Source organism: Aquarana catesbeiana, linkage group LG11 (assembly GCF_042186555.1).
Source record: "Aquarana catesbeiana isolate 2022-GZ linkage group LG11, ASM4218655v1, whole genome shotgun sequence".
Taxonomy (NCBI): domain Eukaryota; kingdom Metazoa; phylum Chordata; class Amphibia; order Anura; family Ranidae; genus Aquarana; species Aquarana catesbeiana.
The window spans coordinates 139,414,486-139,438,310 of NC_133334.1; the positions used below are offsets into that span (position 1 = coordinate 139,414,486).

Here is a 23,825-nt window from a genome sequence, read left to right on the forward strand (position 1 = left end):
TGAGTTTAGGAGCTTTTGGCATTTTTTTTTGACAAAGCTCTTAATCTCAACTTCATAAAAGCCATGTACAAACAGGCTTTTAGCAGAGTTTAGGAGCTGTCACGTTTAGGTGAGCTTCAACCTCCCTTTCCTGAATGTGGAAGAATCACGTTCAGGATAGGACATTTTTGACAGCCAGTCCTGGGAAAATGCAAAACATTGCAAAACTTTGGCAAAAACTTGAAATATTTGCTCTCATCAATTAACAAGCTAATGCCTGTTGTATGAGAACAGCTTTTATATTTATATAAAGGTTACACTTCCCCTATTATATTACCTACTGAGACTCAATACTGTTTGTGCCTTCACCTACAATGGGGGAAATAAGTATTTGATGCCCTGCAGATTTTGTAAGTTTGCCCATTTGCAAAGAAATGAAGGGTTTATAATTTTTATCATATGTGTATTTTAAATGATAGAGACAGTTTATCAACCAAAAACCCAGAAAACACATAAAACAAATGCTACAAATTAAGTTGCAGTCCAGTGAGTGAAATAAGTATTTGATTCCCAAGCAAAACATGACTTAGTACTTGGTGGAGAAACCCTTGTTGGCAAGCACAGAGGTAAGACGTTTCATGTCGTTGGTTACCAGGTTTGGATACATCTCAGGAGGGATTTTGGTCCACTCTTCTTTACAGATCTTCTATAAATCCTTAAGGTTTCTTGGCTGTCGCTTGGCAACTCGAAGTTTAAGCTCCCTCCATAAATTTTCTATAGGATTAAGGTCTGGAGACTGGCTAGGCCACTCCATGACCTTAATGTGCTTCTTCTTGAGCCACTCCTTTGTTGCCTTTGTGGTATGCTTTGGGTCATTGTCATGCTGGAAGACCCATCCATGACCCATCTTTGTGTTCTGGCTGAGGGAAGAAAGTTCTCATCCAATATTTTACAATACATGGCCCTGTCCATTGGCCCCTCAATGCAGCAATGTCGGTCTGTATCTTTAGCCGAGAAGCAAACCCAAAGCATAATGTTTCCACCTCTGTGCTTGACTGTAGGGATGGTGTTCTTAGGGCCATAGTCAGCATTTTTCTTCCTCCAAACACCGCAAGTCCCCCTCCTCAAGACAGCACATGTACAGTCATGCCAATGAACATCTAAATGATACAGAAAAGGATTGGGAGAAAGTGCTGTGGTCAGATGAGACCAAAATTGAGGTCTTTGGCATTACCTCGACTTGCCATGTTTGGAGAAAGAAAAATGCTGACTATGCGCCTAAGAACACCATCCCTACAGTCAAGTACAGATGTGGAAACATTATGCTTTGTGTCGGTTTCTCTGCTAAAGGTACAGAATGACTTTGCCGCATTGAGGGGCTAATGGATGGTGCCATGCATTGTAAAATATTGGATGATAACCTTCTTCCCTCAGCCAGAACACTGAAGAGGAGTCATGGATAGGTCTTCCAGCATGACAATGACCCAAAACATACCGCCAAGGCAATAAAGGAGTGGCTCGAGAAGAAGCACATTAAGGTCATGGAGTGGCCTAGCCAGTCTCCAGACCTTAATCCTATTGCAATTTAATGGAGGGAGCTTAAACTTCAAGTTGCCAAGCGACAGCCAAGAAACCTTAAGGATTTAGAGAAGATCTGTAAAAAAGCATGGACCAAAATCACTCCTGAGATGTGTGCAAACCTGTTTACTAACTAAATGTCTTACCTCTGTGCTTGCCAACAAGGGTTTCTCCACCAAGTACTAAGTCATGTTTTGCTTGGAGATCAAATACTTTTTTCACTCACTGAACTGCAACTTAATTTCTAGCATTTGTAGCATGTGTTTTTATCTGGATGTTTGGTTGATATTCTGTCTCTATCATTTAAAATACAACTATGATAAAAATTTTAGATCCTTCATTTCTTTGTAAGTGGGCAAACTTACAAAATATGCAGGGGATCAAATACTTATTTCCCCCACTGTACATATTCCTGGCGGTGTCACCAGCTTTATCCAAGATTCACCGAAGAAATATTTTCTGAACATATACCACTCAGAGCTACAACCTAGTGACCGGAAAAGGAGAAGGAACATCTTCCCAACAGGCACATAGACAGCAGTAAAACATGATAGAAGGCAAAACCCTTTTACTCTTTCAGTTGCCTAAAGTAAGATCTTAACATCCTTCAACACTTGAAGTATAACTAAAGGCAATTTTTTTTAATTTTATTTAGCATAGTGTGGAGGGATTAGAACATCTGTCAGCATTTTATTGCGGTCCGTGCCTCTATTAGGGAGTTTTACCTTCTTTATATGTCCTGTTTACTGTCATAATCGAAATTGAAAGAAAAAAAATACATTTTGGGTTGCCCTCTAAACAGTAATATAGGGGAAATCCCACAATCAGGACAGTAGTTTCCTCACTTTGGAGGGATTTCCTTTCACTTCTTGAGACAGGAAGTGAAGGTAAATCTCCCCAATGGGACACAGATGGGAAAATAACTGACAGGTGTTATAAGCCTCCCTTACTCTATCCATAATGAAAAAAACGCTTTGCCTTTAGTGACACTTTTTACCTTTAAAAGGTTACTTTCACAACAGTCAGCATTTCAAGGGCACTATGAGAGAAAGTTTAACCTTGCTCATACCTGCATAATTTGTAAAGTAGAAACTAAGGAGATAGCATAGGGATATAGAGATTGCCTTAAGGGTCTCTAAACAAAAACATACACATAACTGAGTCACTGGAGTGTAGTACTCTGAAGTACAGTAAATAGCACCAATAATATACTCAAGGTAATTTTTGTATTATTTTAAACATTTAAGACTACAGTTACTTACCCGCTTTGGTTTTCCATTTGTGACAGGAATGTCAGTGCTGGAGGGCTCACTTGAGTCCAGGTGCGAAAATGGCCTTGCAGCTCCCCATGATTCAAGGTACCGGGTCATCCTAACTGAAGGTCGAACCTTAAGGCCATCATTTACTCGAGGACGAGGAAGATGGTTGTTCTGGCTCCGACGTTGTCTGGACTAACAGTGGAAAGCGCAGCAAAATTAAAAACAGTACAACTGGCTCTACTGTAAAACAAGGTAAAGACACAAGAGGGATGCACAGTTTATACAATGGTGTAATAAGAACTATTTCCTATCTTTCTATATTTCTGAGATAGAAATGAAAACTGGCACATGGTAAAAAGATTATATTTTCTTAGATGTTCTTCATCACAGAGACATGCATTCCCTATGACATATTCTTTTTTTTTTTTTAAACATATTTTTATTAAACTTTTGTGTCAACATACACAGAGAATGAAAAAGGGGGCGCAATATGGGTCCACTTTCTTGAGGTTGTGGCCTCCCCACCACATTTAGATTATTTAATTTAGCAGCTTTAGTTATAGGTAATTTAGGGCGGCTGCCCCTTTAAGGAAGCTGAGCTAAGGTACCTGGGAAGAACCAATCAGAGCTCATGGAAAGTGCTGGAAGTGGGGATAGGCTATAAAAGGTCAGCAGGAAAGAGGCTTTTCCTCTTTCCCACTGGACCAAGAAGGAAATTGAAGCTCCCACAAGTAAGGCTCTCTCTTACCCCACTTATAATGGAGTCCCTGGTGATGCAGCTCCTTGAGAAAGCTGGCAGTGCAGGAGGGGAGACATGGCTGCGGCGCTGTCTGGCGCTGTCCTCACAGGAAGAAAGCTTACAGCCTGAAGAGGGAGGTGGAGGCAGCTCAGCAGTGGGCGGTTTGCAGGCGTATCCACAAGACGTGGGGCGGAGACAGCAGGTGCCATCACTGAGAGAGAGAGGGAGGAGGAGCGCGCCTCCGGAGCGAAGCATAGAAGCTCCGGAGGTTACCGAAGAGACTTGGGAACAGCTGAGAGGGACACAGGAGGATGGCGGCGGCGTGTCATCTCGGAGCCGCCGGAACACAAAGAAGAGGCGGACTTGTTCACAGTCGCCAGCAGGAAGAAGAGGACAGCGGGGACAGTCCCAGCAGCTCACAAGTGACTCTAGGGGAAGGCAGCACACCATACAGTCTCCTTGTCAGCAAACAGCTGAAGCAATGCAGCAAGGCACTCGGTGCGCAGAGGTGCCTGGGCAGTTACAGGTCGGGCAGGCTGCTCAAGTCCCGGACCCTGAAGTGCTGCTGGAGGCTGAGGTACAGCAAAATATGGTACAACCTCCAGCAGCTGGTGAGTTAGAACAATTACATGTGTTATCTGGGTTAGTGGGATCTCTGTCCTCCCTTGTTCAATCACTGTTTCATAAAATCTCAGTTCCTGCTGTTTCTCCTATTCTGTCTTCTATGCCTGTTAACCCTCAAACTGTTGTACTTTCTACTTCTCCTGTCAGTTTAGCACAGCACAGTTCTATGACTGATTTTAGCATTGGTATGCAGAATGCAAATGTAGTCCCTGAGCCATTGCACACAGCCGCGCCTGTCCAGGTTAATGTCCCTGAGTCCTGCATGAAAGATGCTATGCCCTGCGAGATGTCTCCTTTGGGGTATCATTTGAGCATAGTAGTTAAAGAAAAAATTTGGAAGGGAGAGTACTTAGATATTCTTTCTCTCCTGCCGGCTCATAAGGAGTTTATGGTCAGAGCAGAAAAGAGGGGAGAAGAGAGGTGCGAGGATGACAGGCGCAGGCCGGTGGCCAGGTCATTCAATAATTGGTTGCAAGCTTATTGCATCTATTCTGGCATAATGGCTGAAAAGCACCCAGAATTGTGCGGGGGCCTTTTTCAGCATCTTGACCATATCCTAGAGGCTTATAAGAATTTTGGTGGCCTAGGCTGGTTTTATTATGACGAGTCTTTCCGTCAGAAATTGTCCATACACCCATCACTTAGGTGGGGAATGAAAGACGTGGGGCTTTGGCTCAATTTAATACTACCCCAGAAGCAGGTAGTTCCTAAACAGCCCATGGCTAACCCTACCAATACAGCTTTTAGGAAAGGATGTTGTTTTGCATTCAATGATGGCCAATGTCGCTGGAATGCAGCGTGCAGGTATAAACATGAATGTCCTTTTTGTGCTGGAGCGCATCCAGCAGCAAAGTGTTTTAAAAGGATTGCGGCGGTTGGTTCTGGTCCAGCACAAAGGGATATTTTTTCTAAAAGCCTGCACGCCTGTGAGGCTGGAAAGAATGTGCCCGTGGCTGGACAGATACCCAAACAAGGTGACAGCGCGTTTGCTCATTGAAGGATTTTCCAACGGTTTTCCCTTACCTTGATTTTTGGGCACTGGGTGTAAAATGGTTGAAAATCTGAAATCTGTTCAATTATTTCCACAGGTGGTGAGGGATATGTTGGCCAAGGAACTTGCGGAAGGGCGAATTGCAGGGCCTTTTGAACATCTGCCTTTTAGTAATTTCCGTATTTCCCCATTAGGAGTGGTTCCTAAGCGGGAACCTAACGCATTCCGCATCATACACCATTTGTCTTTCCCGAAAGGGGAGTCATTGAATGATGATATCGATGGGAGTTTGTGTTCGGTTTCCTACGCGACATTTGAAGACGCAGTCCGGAAAATTAGATCATTAGGCCCTGGAGCATTGTTGGCAAAAGCTGACATAAAATCAGCTTTTCGCCTCCTGCCTATTTCCCCATCAGCTTTTAATTCCTTAGGTTTTTTCTTTGAAGGTCATTATTTCTTTGACAAATGTCTCCCAATGGGATGTTCGCTGTCATGTTCTTATTTTGAGGCGTTTTCCACGTTTTTGCATTGGTGTCTTTGTGTTCAATCGGGTATGGATAGTGTAGTTCACTATCTTGATGACTTTTTATTTGTCGGGCCAGCTGACTCTTCAAGTTGCTTGGAGTTGTTATTGTCATTTCAGACTATGTCTCGAGATTTTGGTGTGCCTTTAGCAGATGAAAAGACTTGCTTGCCCAGCACGACGATGGAATTCTTGGGCATCGAAATTGACACGTGAATGATGGAGTTTCGTTTGCCTGAAGTAAAATTGAAGAAATTGAAATGGCTGATTATGTGGGTATTGAAAAAGAAGAAAGTTCGGTTGAAAGAGATGCAATCGCTGTTAGGAATTTTGGCTTTTGCTTGTAGAATTATGCCGGTTGGCAGGATTTTTTCTCAGCGTCTTTATCTGGCAATCTCTGGTATGAAATCCCCTTTGGATCACATTAGATTGACCACCCCTCTTAAAGAAGATCTGATGGTCTGGGCTAGCTTCTTGGAATGTTATAATGGGAGGTCCTTTTTCCAATCTGAATTTGTGATAGCCTCAGATTTCCGTTTGTTTACGGATGCGGCAGGATCCATAGGCTTTTGGTGTTATCTGGAGAACACATTGGTGCTGTGCAGTTTGGCCTGAGTTGTGGTTTCAGACAGGTGTCACCCGTAACATTGTGTTGTTGGAGTTGTTCCCGATTCTGGTGGCCTTGGAGTTAGGGGGCCCGAATTTTGCAAATAGGCATATTCTAGTGGAGACTGACAACAAGGGCGTGTTATATGCGGTTAATTGTCTTTCGTCTAATTCATTGCTAGTGATCAAAATACTAAGACAAGTGGTCTTTAGATGCCTCAAATTTAATGTTTGGTTAAAAGCTAGGTATACTCCTGGGATCCTGAATATCATTGCTGATTCTTTATCCCGGTTGCAGATGGACCGTTTCCGGAGTTTGCTTCCAGAGGCAGATGTGACAGGCATCCCGTGCCCAGACCACCTGTGGGACGTGATTTGAGTGCTGTAGCAGAAGCTATTTGAGGTTCCTTGGCGCCCAAGACTTGGTCCAGTTACTCTGCGTCCTGGGGAAGCTGGTTGTCCTTTGCATGCGCTGAAGGTTTTAGTTTCAGAGAACCATCTGAAGCAACTGTCTTGGCCTTCTTATCCCAGTTAATACAGCAGCGTTTTTCCTTTAGTTATGTGTCAAAAACGCTGGCTGGCATTTCATTTTTTTTTAGGTTATTAGGTTTGCAACCTTGCACGTCTTATTTTTCCGTTAAAACAGGCATTGAAGGGTTACAGGAGGTTTACTTTTGTTTCAGACAGTAGACGACCTATCTCATTGGACATCCTTCGTGGCCTTTGCAAGGTTACTGCAATGGTTTGCTTCTCTAAGTATGAAGCGCTACTTTTCAAAATGGCTTTCGTATTAGCCTTTTTTGGTGCTTTCCGTATCTCGGAACTAGTACCAGAAAATAAACAAGGGACTTCAGGAATTCGATTTGAGCAAGTAGTGGTTGACCAATTGAGAGTGCATATTTGGCTGCAGCAGTCTAAAACGGATCAATGCGGCAAGGGCAGGTGGGTCAACCTGTGTGTACAAGAGGACGGAATCGTGTGCCCTGTAGAGGCAGTTAAACAATTTATGGGGATTAGACCTTTAGGTAAAGGGTTTTTTCTTATTCATGCTAATTCAATGCCACTTACGAAATTTCAATTTGATGTAGTTTTTAAGAAATGCTTGGTACAGTTGGGATTAACCAACTTGAAATTTTCCTCCCACTGATTTAGAATAGGCGCAGCTTCTGAGGCGGCCCGGGTAGGGTTACCAGAGTCTGACATTAAAGAAATGGGGAGGTGGAAGTCCCATTGTTTTCGTTTATATGTTAGGCCTAATTTGTTTATTTGAATTTCAGGTTTTCAGCACACAGTTTGGATTCTGGGACACTCTTTTATATACTGGGCACGAAAGAGAGCGGCTCAACGCAGTTACTCAACGAATTTGTCCCTGCAGCCGGACTCTTTTAAGTTATATTGGCAGGGCATAAGAGGCCTTCAGTGGCACCAACTTTATTTTCACCTAACAAGGTTGTGTCAATTATGGCCCATGCCATCCATTTTGGTTATTCACTTGGGTGGCAATGATTTAGGAATAGACTCTAGATTTATTGTTCATGATTAAACAGGATCTCCAGCGCTTTTGTATCACTTCCCCAGGTACAACTTTAGTCTTTTCAGAGATAGTCCCTCGGCTTTCGTGGCTCTCCTCAGATCAGAGGAGGGTCATGGAAAAAATGAGGAAAAGAGTCAATAGGGTTCTTGAAAAATGTATGCCTCTGATTAATGGTCTATCTTATCAGCATGTGGACCTTGAAGGTGGTTACCTGGGTTTGTACAGGCCTGATGGAGTCCATTTATCAGAGGCTGGTCTGGATATATTCAATCTGGGGCTACAGTATAGTATAGAAAGTGCCGTGGCCGTGGCGGTGGGGGGGGGCCGGGCTTGATGTTCAAGCCCGCCGTGTGGGCTGTTGTTTTTATTTAAATTCTGCTACTGCTCGAGTTCTAATAACTGAGCAGATGGAAATATGTTTGGATTTATGAAGTTATAATATAATAAAAGAGTTATGAATTATTACATTGTTTAAAACCAATAAAAGGTGTCGCGGCCAATTTCTTGCCAAAAAAGATGGATGTTTGTGTATTATTTATTTAGATTGTATCTGGGGAAAGTGTTTTGTGGGTGGGTGTGGCCTACAATCTCATGAAAAAGGGGGCGCAATATGGGTCCACTTTCTTGAGGTTGTGGCCTCCCCACCACATTTAGATTATTTAATTTAGCAGCTTTAGTTATAGGTAATTTAGGGCGGCTGCCCCTTTAAGGAAGCTAAGCTAAGGTACCTGGGAAGAACCAATCAGAGCTCATGGAAAGTGCTGGAAGTGGGGATAGGCTATAAAAGGTCAGCAGGAAAGAGGCTTTTCCTCTTTCCCACTGGACCAAGAAGGAAATTGAAGCTCCCTCCCTCCCGCCCCAGTCGCGAACACCTATTATGTGGTAGGGTCACCCCGGATTCTGGGGGGGACTGTTGTTTTTATTTAAATTCTGCTACTGCTCGATTTCTAATAACTGAGCTATATAATAAAAGAGTTATGAATTATTACATTGTTTAAAACCAATAAAAGGTGTCGCGGCCAATTTCTTGCCAAAAAAGATGGATGTTTGTGTATTATTTATTTAGATTGTATCTGGGGAAAGTGTTTTGTGGGTGGGTGTGGCCTACAATCTCAAAGAAAAGACTTTGTTGATTCACAGCATTGTAATATTACATAAGTTCACTGTAGTGCACAATAAACACTTTTCATTTATCAAGTCTCTTGTATTCATTAGTATGAATTACCAGGGGTGTGCAGTATGTATTTCTCTGGTTGCATGACCATCAGGTGGGTGCGTGCTTGGTTCTGGTGCACGTCATCTGTTAGGAACACTACCTATCTAGTTATCTGTCTTGTGGAAGGGTTAATGGGCTGGCCAGCCATCTATGCCAGATTTTGTGAAAGGTTTTGTTTTTTTTCCTAACCTCGAATGTAAGTTTATATAAAGGTATCAAGTCATTGATCAGTTTTAGCCACAGGGATTTCAGGGGTGTCTGTGATCCTTTCCATGACAATAGTATGTTTTTTCTCGCAAAAATGTGGAGGATACGAAGAAGGCTTTTTGCATGGGTTGAAATGTGGATATCCCCAAAAATTCCCAGCAGGCAATTACTGGGGTGCAAAATGTTTGGGAGGCCCATCGCTGATGAGATGAAAGTCCCCACTTCTGTCCAGAAGTGCTGGACTATTCAGCAGGTCCAGAAACAATGTGTTAGTCCCAGTTTATGTAACCTAGCAGGGGTTAGGTGGGATAGATGAAAAATGTTAATATTGTTGATGCGGTCCTTGGATGGTATTACTGACGTCTTGTATGTATCACCAAATTCTTCATCTTCAGTAAGTGTATCTTCAGTAAGTGTAGAGTCCATAAGGGTCCATTTTGTTCAAAATCTGGGGTTGCTGTCAGTCATGAGGGCAGCGTAGTATGTGGAGATAAGTTTAGTGGGGTCAGGGTGTCGCAGTATTTTCTCTAACTGAGGTATAGCTATGGGATTTTCTAACGAGCCAAATTGGGCACATATGGCATGCCGGAGTTGGTAGTAGAAGAACATATAAGAGCGTGGCAGGTCAAAATCAGCCTGCATTTGTTGGAAGGATTTAAATCCCTGTGTGTCATATAGATGGCACAGGTATTTAACTCCCTTGGAGTACCACCGTTGAGGGTCAGGTAAAGAGTACAGTTCTTTATAGTTAGGGTTAAACCACAGAGGGTTATTAGGGGACATCGACCATGGTTCTTTTGTAATCTTGGAGACAATCATTTTAAAAAGGGATAGTGAAGTAGTTAGTATAGTTGTGCCTGAGCGAGCTGGAGCCCGGCCTCTGTAGATGATATTATGGAGTGTCTCCAAGAAGGAGGCAATGGCTCCTTTCAGTGGACGTGCAGGCGTTTGCCGCAGTGGGGTGGAGCCAGTCATGGATATGAACCATTTGGGAGGCTAAGTAATATAAATAGAAGTTAGGAAATGCTAACCCCGCCAGATGCGCCGGTAGCCGTAGCGTCTCCAATGCCACTCTGGGGGATTTAACATTTCATAAAAACACTGTGCATAGGGTGTCTATCCATTTAAAGATAGATCTAGGTATCCTGCATGGTGCGTTGGTTAGTATATACAGTCAGATCCATAAATATTGGGACATCAACACAATTCTAATCTTTTTGGCTCTATACACCACCACAATGGATTTGAAATGAAACGAACAAGATGTGCTTTAATTGCAGACTTTCAGCTTTAATTTGAGTGTATTTACATCCAATTCAGGTGAATGGTGTAGAAAGTACAACATTTTGTATATGTGCCTCATTGTGCCTCACACTTTTTAAGGGACCAAAAGTAATGGGACAATTGGCTGCTCAGCTGTTCCATGGCCAGGTGTGTGTTATGCCCTCATTATCCCATTTACAAGGAGCAGATAAAAGGTCCAGAGTTCATTTCAAGTGTGCTATTTACCTTTGGAATCTGTTGCTGTCAACTCTCAATATGAGATCCAAAGAGCTGTCACTATCAGTGAAGCAAGCCATCATTAGGCTAAAAAAACAAAACAAACCCAACAGAGAGATAGCAAAAACATTAGGTGTGGCCAAATCGACTGTTTGGCACATCCTTAAAAAAAAAAAGAACGCACCGGTGAGCTCCTCAACACCAAAAGACCCGGAAGACCACGGAAAACAACTGTGGTGGATGACCGAAGAATTATTTTCCTGGTGAAGAAAACACCCTTCACAACAGTTGGCCAGATCAAGAACACTCTCCAGGAGGTAGGTGTATGTGTGTCAAAGTCAACACTCAAGAGAAGACTTCACCAGAGTGAATACAGAGTGTTCACAACAAGATGTAAACCATTGGTGAGCCTCAAAAACAGGAAGGCCAGATTAGAGTTTGCCAAACAACATCTAAAAAAGTCTTCACAGTTCTGGAACAACATCCTATGGACAGATGAGATCAAGATCAACTTGTACCAGAGTGATGGGAAGAGAAGAGTATGGAGAAGGAAAGGAACTGCTCATGATCCAAAGCATACCACCTCATCAGTGAAGCATGGTGGTGGTAGTGTCATGGTGTGGGCGTGTATGGCTGCCAATGGAACTGGTTCTCTTGTATTTATTGATGATGTGACTGCTGACAAAAGCAGCAGGATGAATTCTGAAGAGTTTCAGGCAATATTATCTGCTCATATTCAGCAAAATGCTTAAGAACACATTGGACGGCGCTTCACAGTGCAGATGGACAATGACCCGAAGCATACTGCGAAAGCAACCAAAGAGTTTTTTAAAGGGAAAGAAGTGGAATGTTATGCAATGGCCAAGTCAATCACTTGACCTGAATCTGATTGAGCATGCATTTCACTTGCTGAAGACAAAACTGATAGGAAAATGCCACAAGAACAAGCAGGAACTGAAGACAGTTGCAGTAGAGGCCTGGCAGAGCATCACCAGGGATGAAACCCAGTGTCTGGTGATGTCTATGCATTCTAGACTTCAGGCTGTAATTGACTGCAAAGGATTTGCAACCAAGTATTGAAAAGTGAAAGTTTGATGGATGATTGTTAATCTGTCCTATTAGTTTTGGTCCCTTAAAAAGTGGGAGGCACATATACAAACTGTTGTAATTCCTACACCGTTCACCTGATTTGGATGTAAATACCCTCAAATTAAAGCTGAAAGTCTGCAGTTAAAGCACATCTTGTTTGTTTCATTTCAAATCCATTGTGGTGGTGTATAGAGCCAAAAAGATTAGAATTGTGTCGATGTTGCAATATTTATGGACCTGAATGTATGTTTTTCAGAAGACAGGGGCAAAGTAAGTGCTGAAATTGGGAGTACCACTCAGTAGGGAAGCCGTCTAGCCCTGGTGTCTTATGTGCCGGTAGTTGCGAAATGGCCAGTGCGATTTCCTTAACAGAGAGAGGCGCCTCTAAATCTGTACTGTCCTCTTCTGAAAGGGAAGGGAGTGATATTTGGGTCAAGTAGTCACTTAGTTGGGAGTGTGTGTATTCTGCTCTCGATGAGTATAGATTTTTATAAAAGTCCAAAAACGTCTCCATAATGTCTCCAGGGGCATCACTGATCTGTCCCTGTGCAGTCAGAATTTGGGGGATTGAAATGGGGGATCGTTCAGGTCTGGTAAAATAAGCTGAAATGCGGCCAGTCTTGTTACCATGCTCAAATGATTTTTGTGTGGCATGTAGCATGCGTTTTTGTGTAAGGTCTAGTAAACGGAGCTCATATTTTCTGCAATAATGCAACCAAGAGTCTCTGTTAACTAGACTAGGGTCAGAATTATAGGTATTTTCTGCGCACGTCATTTCAGCCTCTAGTTCCACAGTATGTTGTAGGGAATTGTTACGTAAAATGCCAGTGATAGACATAAAGGTACCCCGCAACCTGGTCTAAAAAGCCTCCCACTCAGTAAGCGAGTCCACTGTACCAGTATTTTCAGTCCAGTAGTTCACTACACTCTTCCCACATTCTCCCTGTACTATCTCATCCTCCAAACAGTAGGAGTTTAGGCGCCACACATTCGGGCCTAATCCTGGAAGGAGGAGGAGATCCACCGCCAAGGGAGCATGGTCCAATACTCCCCTAGGTAAGTAAGATATGGCAGATACCACCGGGAGAGTATCCCGTGTGCCAAATGCCAGGTCTATACGGGACATGGTGTGGAAAGAGTCCGAATGGCAGGAAAATTGACACTCATCCGGGTGTTTCCACCTCCATATCTCGGTAAGTCCATGCACCTGGGCCCAGTCAGTGAAGGAATGGTAGGATCTGCCCCCACCCCCCAGACGGTCCACGGCTGGGCTCATTACTGCATTAAAGTCACCTACACGACATATAATACTGGGTCTGGGGGCCTAGACAATAGCATAAGCGACAATTTTACCAACACAACTGTGGAGAATGGGGGAGGTACATAAACGGTTACCAAGGTAAAAGTTACTGAGGCAATTTGTGTCATAAGGACCACATATCTACCTTCTGGGTCCATTTTAATCTGCAAAACCTCCGCATGTAGAGATTTAGCCAGCAAAATGGAGGCCCCTCTGGAGTAAGCCGTATGAGTGGCATGATAAGATTGAGTCAGCCAGGGCCGCCTAAGGGACCTTGTTTTAGAATCAACCATATGTGTTTTCTCGAGACAAATAATGTGGGGGCGCTGCTTTTTTAGAACTGAGAACACTAGGGAGCGCTTCTGAGGTGAGTTCAGTCCTCTAGTGTTCCAGGAAATTATTTTTAGCGGTCTGGCCATGGCACAGTAATCAGTATAAGGTATATACTCCGAAGGCTTGTGGCATAGGCGCACCATTGCATGCCATGTCATTCAGGATACAGTCAGGTCCATGAATATTGGGACATCGACACAATTCTAATCTTTTTGGCTCTATACACCACCACAATGGATTTGACATGAAACAAACAAGATGTGCTTTAACTGCAGACTTTCAGCTTTAATTTGAGGGTATTTACATCCAAATCAGGTGAACGGTGTAGGAATTACAACAGTTTGTACATGTGCCTCACACTTTTTAAGGGACCAAAAGTAATGGGACAATTGGCTGCTCAACTGTTCCATGGCCAGGTGTGTGTTATTCCCTCATTATCCCATTTACAAGGAGCAGATAAAAGGTCCAGAGCTCATTTCAAGTGTGCTATTTGTATTTGGAATCTGTTGATGTCAACTCTCAATATGGGATCCAAAGAGCTGTTACTATCAGTGAAGCAAGCCATCATTAGGCTGAAAAAACAAAACAAACCCATCAGAGAGATAGCAAAAACATTAGGTGTTGCCAAATCAACTGTTTGGAACATCCTTAAAAAGAAAGAACGCACCGGTGAGCTCCTCAACACCAAAAGACCCGGCAGACCACGAAAAACAACTGTGGTGGATGACCAAAGAATTCTTTCCCTGGTGAAGAAAACACCCTTCACAACAGTTGGCCGGATCAAGAACACTCTCCAGGAGGTAGGTGTATGTGTGTAAAAGTCAACAATCAAGAGAAGACTTCACCAGAGTGAATACAGAGTGTTCACCACAAGATGTAAACCATTGGTGAGCCTCAAAAACAGGAGGGCCAGATTAGAGTTTGCCAAACAACATCTAAAAAAGCCTTCACAGTTCTGGAACAACATCCTATGGACAGATGAGACCAAGCTCAACTTGTACCAGAGTGATGGGAAGAGAAGCGTATGGAGAAGGAAAGGAACTGCTCGTGATCCAAAGCATACCACCTCATCAGTGAAGCATGGTGGTGGTAGTGTCATGGTGTGGGCATGTATGGCTGCCAATGGAACTGGTTCTCTTGTATTTATTACTGAACACAAAAAGTTGCACAAATACAAATGGTGGACATGTGTGTGTAAAAACACCCTTGAAATAATTAATGTAATTTTATAAAAATTGTGATAAAAGTGCAAAAAAATGATTTATGTGTAAAAATTCAAAAAAATCTATATAAAAATTGAAGGGACTAAAAAAAAATTAAAAAAAAAGGTAAAGATGGGTCATATATGTTGCATGTGAAATAATGACAGTAAAAAAGCTTCTGAAACACACCAACCTACAGACAAAAATAAATGATCAACAATTTAACACACAAGTGCATATGAAAATGTGTATATATGATGATAAAACCTCAAAAAAGTCCAAAAACATACAAAAAATATATAAATATAACAAAAATTATATATGTATATAGAAAAAAAGTCCAGAGCGGGGAGATGAAAACAGCTGGTGGAATATTATACTTCAATGGGCCTTTCTCTCTTGCAGGACGCAAAATGGCAACTTTGTCTTGAAAGTTAAAGATCCATGTGATTATGGGGGGGGGGGGGTGCGGTGTGCACGTTCAATAACATAAGAGAAGGAGGGTTCATCTGTCCCAAAAATATCCCTCAGCCAGTGTCACGAATCCACACCCCAACGGCTACTAACTAACCGCGACGTGCGTTCCGTGACCGGGGTATATGAGGAACTAAGGGAATAAGGGGGAACTTATACTGCGCATGTAAGACTGGCTGTAGTATTTTCACAGCCTGCACTACCTTTGGCCACCACTAGAGGGAGACTCCACTCCAATCCAGCTAGCTGACCACACACAGGCAGATACAAATCTTACATACAATCTGGTGCACTCTAAGGGTTGGGGAGCAATCTAGCAATTACTACACACTTCTAGGATTCCTCCAGCTATCCTGCAAGCTTGAACCCCGGTGTTAATCACTCTTCCCACTGTCCCCACACCCACACACCAGACACACAATAAACGATAGCCTGCCACCACCCAACAGTTTGTCCGCAGACTGGTCTGCTGAGCCACCACACACACAGATCTCCGTCTGGAAGATCTGTTAGCTTACAATCTGCATGCAATCTGCCAACACACAGTGCAATTGCATACCGATTGGTACGTAACTTAAACCGAGTACTTAGGCACTAAAATACAACAACCTCTCCAGAGATATGAGTCCTAGCTTAGTACACAGAAGTCACTTATTAATTTTATCATTTAATATCCCGAAAGTGGGCAGTGCATATAAGATATACAAAGAAAAAAGATTTACCAAAAAAGATACAAAAAATGCAGAAAGACACACCAATTGGTAATTTGCTATGAAAATAAAAAGGGATAAAAACAGAAATAAACTTTACCAAGAAAATCTATCCGTTAGTAGAAGCATACTGGAACATGTGGGAACTCCCCAGTTTCGAACTGGCTTCGTGGAAGAACAATGTCCATATCTCAGTCTACCCAATTTATTGAAATATGGATGTGGGCTGGACTTTAGCCCTTGGCCAATCAACCCTGGGGGGGTGTTCCTGTCTCAGCCCACAAATGTTTTGTGTTCTGAAATGACCAGAGTCAAATTGGCCCAGAACGGCGCTGATTGCTGGGTCATGGATAGGATTTCCGATACCAGCGCATCATGCCGATCGCAACAGTACCAATCACTGCCTGCCTGCCGCAATCAGGCGCCATATAGCGGTTTTGTGTGGTTCTCCAGGATTCCACACCTGCTAAACATACAGAGTCACATGTACACGTAACCCATCAGGTGTACGATCACAAGGAATTATTTTCATCTCTCTGCCGTTAATATTTTAGCTTTTATGAGAGATAAAAATGGTTCCTTAGATCTCTTGATATTAATCAAAGCTTACAGACTGTCCGGAGCCTTGTGAATGCCCCCTGCAGATCCGTGTGGCCAAGATGACTAGCAGATTTCTTTGAGCCTCAGGAAGCTGGCAATCTATGTTTACTCTAATGGGAACTTTTATTGGCATCTAGGTGTCACATTGATCCTAGAAAAAATCTCTGTCCTTTTCAAATGCTAATGAAAGAACATATGTGCATGACTGACATAGAATACTATATTTCTAATAACCCAGAATTAAACTACATCTACAGTTACACTACTTCTACAGATCACATCACATCTAGTTAAGGCAAAACTATCCTACGCTTATATTTTCGTCACATCTCCCCCTTCCAGATGACGCACAGCTGAGCCTAAACGGGTCAGCTAACGCGTCTGCATGGAAGATTCCCTAAGATGGGGGTGAAGGTTCCCCCAACTGAAGCTTGGCACCACCGACATTTCAGCCTGTCCCTTTGCAGATAGGAGAGGGCGACCGCACCCCTCTCTGACTGATCCTAACGGGTCTGGATCAGGATTGGCCAGCAGATTGCCCTGCGGATCCACTTCATCCACTGGCCACTGACTACCTACTGAAAGGGTACAGGCAAATTTGTCATTGTGTGTTGTCAGCATTCTCAGCCATTGGCCCTGGCCATCTGGTAGTACTCTATGAGCTACCACACCCAGATGTTTGAGCCTGGCATAAGGCCGTCCCTGGGTGGTCCGGGCCTGGTTCCATGACTTGGGTACCAGGGCCTCCACTCTTTGGCCTGTCTCCCACACTTTTTCTCGTTCTGCCTCAACAGAAGGCCTGCCAGCACAACCCCTGAATTCCTCTACGCTGACACCAAACATATCAGCCTGTAGGAACGCAGTGCCATCAGCTGCAGCCTCTGAGAGAGCAGATTTAGATGGGGTCAGTTTTCCTCCATAATCCTGCGGTTCTTCCCCTGTTATGCACAGCAACGAATCCTCAATTATGATACTCATAGCTGTGGGGACAGAGGATAAAGCCACAAAACACTTTATTCTGCCAGGGGTCATGCTCTGACCCGTGTCATACTCTCCTACTCTGTCCTCCTCAGCAGAAGGCCTGCCAGCACAACACCTCAGTTCCTCTGGGCTAACATCAGACTTATCAGCCAGAAAGTACCCGGTGTTGTCAGCTGCAGCTGCTGAGATGGTAGGCCCTGATGGGGCCAAATTTGCCCTGTCACCCTGTAATATTCCCTCAGTGACACACAGCAATGAATCCGCAATAGCAGTACTCGCAACTATGGTGACAGAGGAGAAGATCACAGAAGACTGAATTCCACCTGGGGTTGTCCTTTGACCCACATCCCATACTCCTACTCCATCCTCAGCAGAGCATCTGTTGGCACAACACCTGAGTTCTTCTGGGCTGGCAACAAATGTATCATCCCCTAAGAAATCAGTGCTGTCAGCTGCAACTGCCAAGGGAGTAGAGTCAGATTGGATCAGATTTGCCCCCTCACCCTGTGGTCTTTCCTCTGTGATGCACAGCCCAGAATCCACAATGGAAGTACTGGTAGCTGTGATGGCAGAGGAGCAGACTACAGAAGACTTTGCCTCACATAAGGTTACAAGCACACCTTGCTTGTCCTTACCAGGATCTACTGAAACACAGTTTTCCTTTTCAGCAGGTACTTCAAAACATTCCTTTTCTTTACAAATGGTTACAGAGTCACAGTCCTGTTCCCTGTTCACCCTCATCCCGCCATCCCCAACTGGCAATCCGTCAGCCAGACCTCTGTACTCCTCCAGGCTGATGTCAATTTTAACAGCCTCAGGGGACTCAGAGCGATTTGCCACAGACGCCAGGGAGACAACAGTGTGAGAGGACCTCAGGCCTGCTTGACCAAGTTCACAAGGGTCCGACCCAGTTGGATTGGGCCCTTTCACAGACTGTCCCTCTGTAGCAGTGGGCAATGACCAGTTTGGGGCAGACCGGTTAGCCCCAGGAGTCACCACTGCAGCAGAGGGAACGTCTGCAAGGCACAGATCATGACTTATTACATCACACAAAACATTATCAATTTCAGAGTTCATTCTGACTTTAGTTTCCTCTCTGGGCCTTGGCTCCAGAAACCCATTAGGGCCTGGACCTGGCACACAGTCACTAGTCCCCTGACCCTCCCCAGAGTTCCCAACGTGCACTGAGTCACCCAACAGTACTTTACGTGAATCCGGGGCTTCAGGTGGAGATGCAGGTTTCAGGGGGGATGAATTTGGCTCATAGCGGGCTACCAACTGCACCCGGTCAGTACCCGATAGTACATTACTGGCATCTGCTATGCCTACTTCTCTCACTTTGCTTTTTGATCCTCTGAGCAAAGCAACACAAGCTGTTGGTAACACAGGGATGACTCCTCCAACCCCTGTGATAACTGTGGCTTTCTTTGGGACCACATCCTCATGGCTCCTCGATCCTGAAAGAGCTAGGACATCCGTGGATCCCATATCTCGGAGTCCGACTGAAACATTATTACCTGCGGTAACCAGTTGCAGGGTATCCACACGGCCTCCTACATTTGTGGGATCTGCTCTGCCCACTTCTTTCACTTGGCTTTCAGATTCCTGGTTCAACGAAACACAAGCCATAAGCATGACAGGGATGGCTCCTCCCCCTCCTGTGACAACCATGGCTTCCCCTGGGATCACATCCTCACAGCTCCTCAATCCTGGAAGAGCTAGGACATCCTCTGATCCCATAGCTTGGAGTCCAACTGTAACACTGTTACCTGCGGTAACCAGCTGCAGGCTATCCGCATGGCCTCCTACATACGTGGGATCTGCTGTGCCCACTTCTTTCATTTGGCTTTCAGAGTCCAGGTTCAACGAAACACAAGCCATAGGCACGGCAGAGATGGCTCCTCCACCTCCGGTGACAACCATGGCTTCCCCTGGGATCACATCCTCACAGCTCCTCAATCCTGGAAGAGCTAGGACATCCTCTGATCCCATAGCTTGGAGTCCAACTGTAACACTGTTACCGGCGGTAACCAGCTGCAGGCTATCCGCATGGCCTCCTACATACGTGGGATCTGCTCTGCCCACTTCTTTCATTTGGCTTTCAGAGTCCAGGTTCAACGAGACACAAGCCATAGGCACGGCAGAGATGGCTCCTCCACCTCCGGTGACAAACATGGCTTCCCCTGGGATCACATCCTCACAGCACCTCAATCCTGGAAGAGCTAGGACATCCTCTGATCCCATACCTCGGAGTCCGACTGTAACGCTGTTACTTGCGGTAACTGGCTGCAGGTTATCCGCTCGGTCTCCTACATTTTCCCCAACAAGCAACACAGTAGGGGGTGCACTTTTCATACTTGCTGGTGGGCTAGGCCTCCTCCTCTTTGGACAAAGGCTCAAGTAATGTCCACCTTGGTTACAGACAAAACACTTCAAGGTTTCCACAGATGTAGGTCTAGTTCTTGTAGTTCTTGATGCAGATGGAGGTGATGTTGCATTTCCATGCTGGATTTGGGTACTGTTCAGTTTGTGCTCTCTCCCTCTTTGCTTCATCTGCTGTAGTGATTTCTTCCGCTGAGAGGGTTTGAGAACAGAATCATGCTGTCTCACACAGTCATCTGGAATGGCACAGTCTCTGGATTTAGATGCCATGGTGAACTGTTCATGGTCATCCTCTATCAACGCACATAAAAGTTGGGTCCTCGTCTTGCCGACTGTACTGATGCCTCTTAGCTCACAGAGGTCAATCGCGGTCTCTTCGGATTGCCTCTTGTACCAGCATATCATCTCGTGGGTTACCATCTCCAAGTTTTTTGCCCAAATAAAAGATAGAAAAGAAAAAACAAGAGGGGGTGGGGAGCAAATAGCCAAGTATGTCTTCTACAAAACAAAAGTTATGCACTGAGTGAGCTTCTGTAGGTCAGTTGCTTCTAACAAGCTTCCAACCTTTAGTACATAGGTTAAATGAATAAACCATGTACTAATGTACTAAGCAAATTCCGCTCGCTGCCGCCAATCTGTCACGAATCCACACCCCAACGGCTACTAACTAACCGCGACGTGCGTTCCGTGACCGGGGTATATGAGGAACTAAGGGAATAAGGGGGAACTTATACTGCGCATGTAAGACTGGCTGTAGTATTTTCACAGCCTGCACTACCTTTGGCCACCACTAGAGGGAGACTCCACTCCAATCCAGCTAGCTGACCACACACAGGCAGATACAAATCTTACATACAATCTGGTGCACTCTAAGGGTTGGGGAGCAATCTAGCAATTACTACACACTTCTAGGATTCCTCCAGCTATCCTGCAAGCTTGAACCCCGGTGTTAATCACTCTTCCCACTGTCCCCACACCCACACACCAGACACACAATAAACGATAGCCTGCCACCACCCAACAGTTTGTCCGCAGACTGGTCTGCTGAGCCACCACACACACAGATCTCCGTCTGGAAGATCTGTTAGCTTACAATCTGCATGCAATCTGCCAACACACAGTGCAATTGCATACCGATTGGTACGTAACTTAAACCGAGTACTTAGGCACTAAAATACAACAACCTCTCCAGAGATATGAGTCCTAGCTTAGTACACAGAAGTCACTTATTAATTTTATCATTTAATATCCCGAAAGTGGGCAGTGCATATAAGATATACAAAGAAAAAAGATTTACCAAAAAAGATACAAAAAATGCAGAAAGACACACCAATTGGTAATTTGCTATGAAAATAAAAAGGGATAAAAACAGAAATAAACTTTACCAAGAAAATCTATCCGTTAGTAGAAGCATACTGGAACATGTGGGAACTCCCCAGTTTCGAACTGGCTTCGTGGAAGAACAATGTCCATATCTCAGTCTACCCAATTTATTGAAATATGGATGTGGGCTGGACTTTAGCCCTTGGCCAATCAACCCTGGGGGGGTGTTCCTGTCTCAGCCCACAAATGTTTTGTGTTCTGAAATGACCAGAGTCAAATTGGCCCAGAACGGCGCTGATTGCTGGGTCATGGATAGGATTTCCGATACCAGCGCATCATGCCGATCGCAACAGTACCAATCACTGCCTGCCTGCCGCAATCAGGCGCCATATAGCGGTTTTGTGTGGTTCTCCAGGATTCCACACCTGCTAAACATACAGAGTCACATGTACACGTAACCCATCAGGTGTACGATCACAAGGAATTATTTTCATCTCTCTGCCGTTAATATTTTAGCTTTTATGAGAGATAAAAATGGTTCCTTAGATCTCTTGATATTAATCAAAGCTTACAGACTGTCCGGAGCCTTGTGAATGCCCCCTGCAGATCCGTGTGGCCAAGATGACTAGCAGATTTCTTTGAGCCTCAGGAAGCTGGCAATCTATGTTTACTCTAATGGGAACTTTTATTGACATCTAGGTGTCACATTGATCCTAGAAAAAATCTCTGTCCTTTTCAAATGCTAATGAAAGAACATATGTGCATGACTGACATAGAATACTATATTTCTAATAACCCAGAATTAAACTACATCTACAGTTACACTACTTCTACAGATCACATCACATCTAGTTAAGGCAAAACTATCCTACGCTTATATTTTCGTCACAGCCAGGTATACAGGAAGTTTCAGGGTGGGAGCCCTCTTCTTGCTTCGGGAACCCCACAAAGTGGAGATTGTTCCTGCGCAAACGATTTTCCAAATCGCCAATTTTTGCGCGGAGGACCGCTATTTCACCCGTTTGATTTCTCACAGTAACAGATAAGGGATGTACAACATCCTCTAGGGAGCTGATACGTTCTTCATTAGCACCTGTTCTATCCCTTAGAGGAACCTGGGCCTGGGTTTATCTTCATTATTCAGGGGGAAGTCCTGTGCCTGCATGGGATCAGGTTGGGTATCAAACAGGGCAGGAGCAGAGTCACTCACTTAAGCTGCAGGATATCTGTGTGAAGCTGTGGTAGATGGCTGCAGCATGTCACGCTGCTCTGCCTGTGTCCCGACGCCGTCTTGCCATCTGCACCAGGCTAGCTGTCCCGCCGCAGATGGCGGTGCGGGTGGCCTGTATTTCACCATGTGCTCCAGCCAGAAGTATTCCCACATCTGTGGGGAGTATTTTGGTGCCCGTCTGGAGGAAAATGGACTTAGGATGGCTGTAGGATTCCGTTCGATAGCCGGAGCTGTGCTGCTACACGTCTGCTCTCCTCACCATCAAGCCACACCCCCCCATTACATATTCATAGCAAATGACCCTATACTCCACACTGTACATAGTTAAATCATATTGGCAAACTACAGATCTGAATGTCCTGTGTCAGGTTTGGATATTCTGGGCCAAGTGAATGTTTACTGTTTTACCTGTCAACTGATCTCTAACTTTGTTCAACTTTGTGATTAACATTATACTACTTCCTGTTTATGCTTTTCTGCTTCCCCAAATCTTCTCCCTGCTAACTTGATAGATCTGATGATGCGGATTCATTGTCCAGTGAACAAGTTTGAGGCAATGAGGTGACACTGGAAGGTGTATTGCTGAACCAGAAAATAAGCGCATCGCCTGCCTGCTTGTGTAGTGTTACAGATGTACGTAATTAGAAGTTATTTGGCAGCTAAAACAAACATAAATATACTATAGCTTTATATTTAACCATTTTCCTGCAGTTATGCAAAAATGAAACATCCTAGCAGTTAGGACATGTGTTATCAAATTATGATTATCTCTACTCTACCCATACAACTCACACTTACCCTCGGATCAATGACAAGGTAAGTCTTAATGTCCATTTCCTTAAGATAAGGATCCCTTATTTCTCCATGCCCTTCTTCCACACTATAAGCTCCATTTAAGTGTTTCAGTGTTGCTTCTGTGATGTGGACCCGACTAACAAAACAAGAGAAATGCAATTTTATTTAAGACATGGTGGTATAAGGGATTTACACAGCGACTATACTATAACTGCATCTTGTTACTGCTACAGATATTTTATTGTAAATCATCCAGTTGTAAATCTTTAAATTATTAACTACAAACATCAAAAGTCCATTTACTCAATTGTTTCCCTGTATTCCAGTGATAGAACTATTATACTGCACTTCTAAGTTACTACTTTTGTCAATGTGCAAGTAGTATCTTTCTACACTGATTAATAAGCTCTGCTTTTTAAACTATAAGAAATAATTAAAATGTAAATTGTTTTAATTTACATTGTACCAAAAGGTATTCGATAGTACAGATATAAATAAGACATTGTATACAGAGCTGCTAGATGATAACGTTGATAAAGTTAAAAAAAGATAGAGAAAAATGTTTTATTTAAAAACTAGCAAAACCTGCAATTGTGGCATCGAGCATGGGAGATAACAATCAACAGGCACCAAAGTTGGCATTACTGCT

The 23,825-nt window shown here is 43.9% G+C and overlaps 1 protein-coding gene across 1 annotated transcript in view; it reads right to left on the bottom strand.

Moving 5' to 3' along the window:
- Positions 1-23,825, bottom strand: part of ADCY7 (adenylate cyclase 7) — a 393,360-nt gene that overhangs the window by 84,320 nt on the left and 285,215 nt on the right. The window contains exons 10-11 of the mRNA XM_073604992.1: positions 23,180-23,312; positions 2,820-3,008 (exon numbers count right to left, since the gene is read on the bottom strand). Of these exons, the coding sequence (XP_073461093.1) occupies positions 2,820-3,008; positions 23,180-23,312 (322 nt within the window). The remainder of the gene's footprint in view (positions 1-2,819; positions 3,009-23,179; positions 23,313-23,825) is intronic.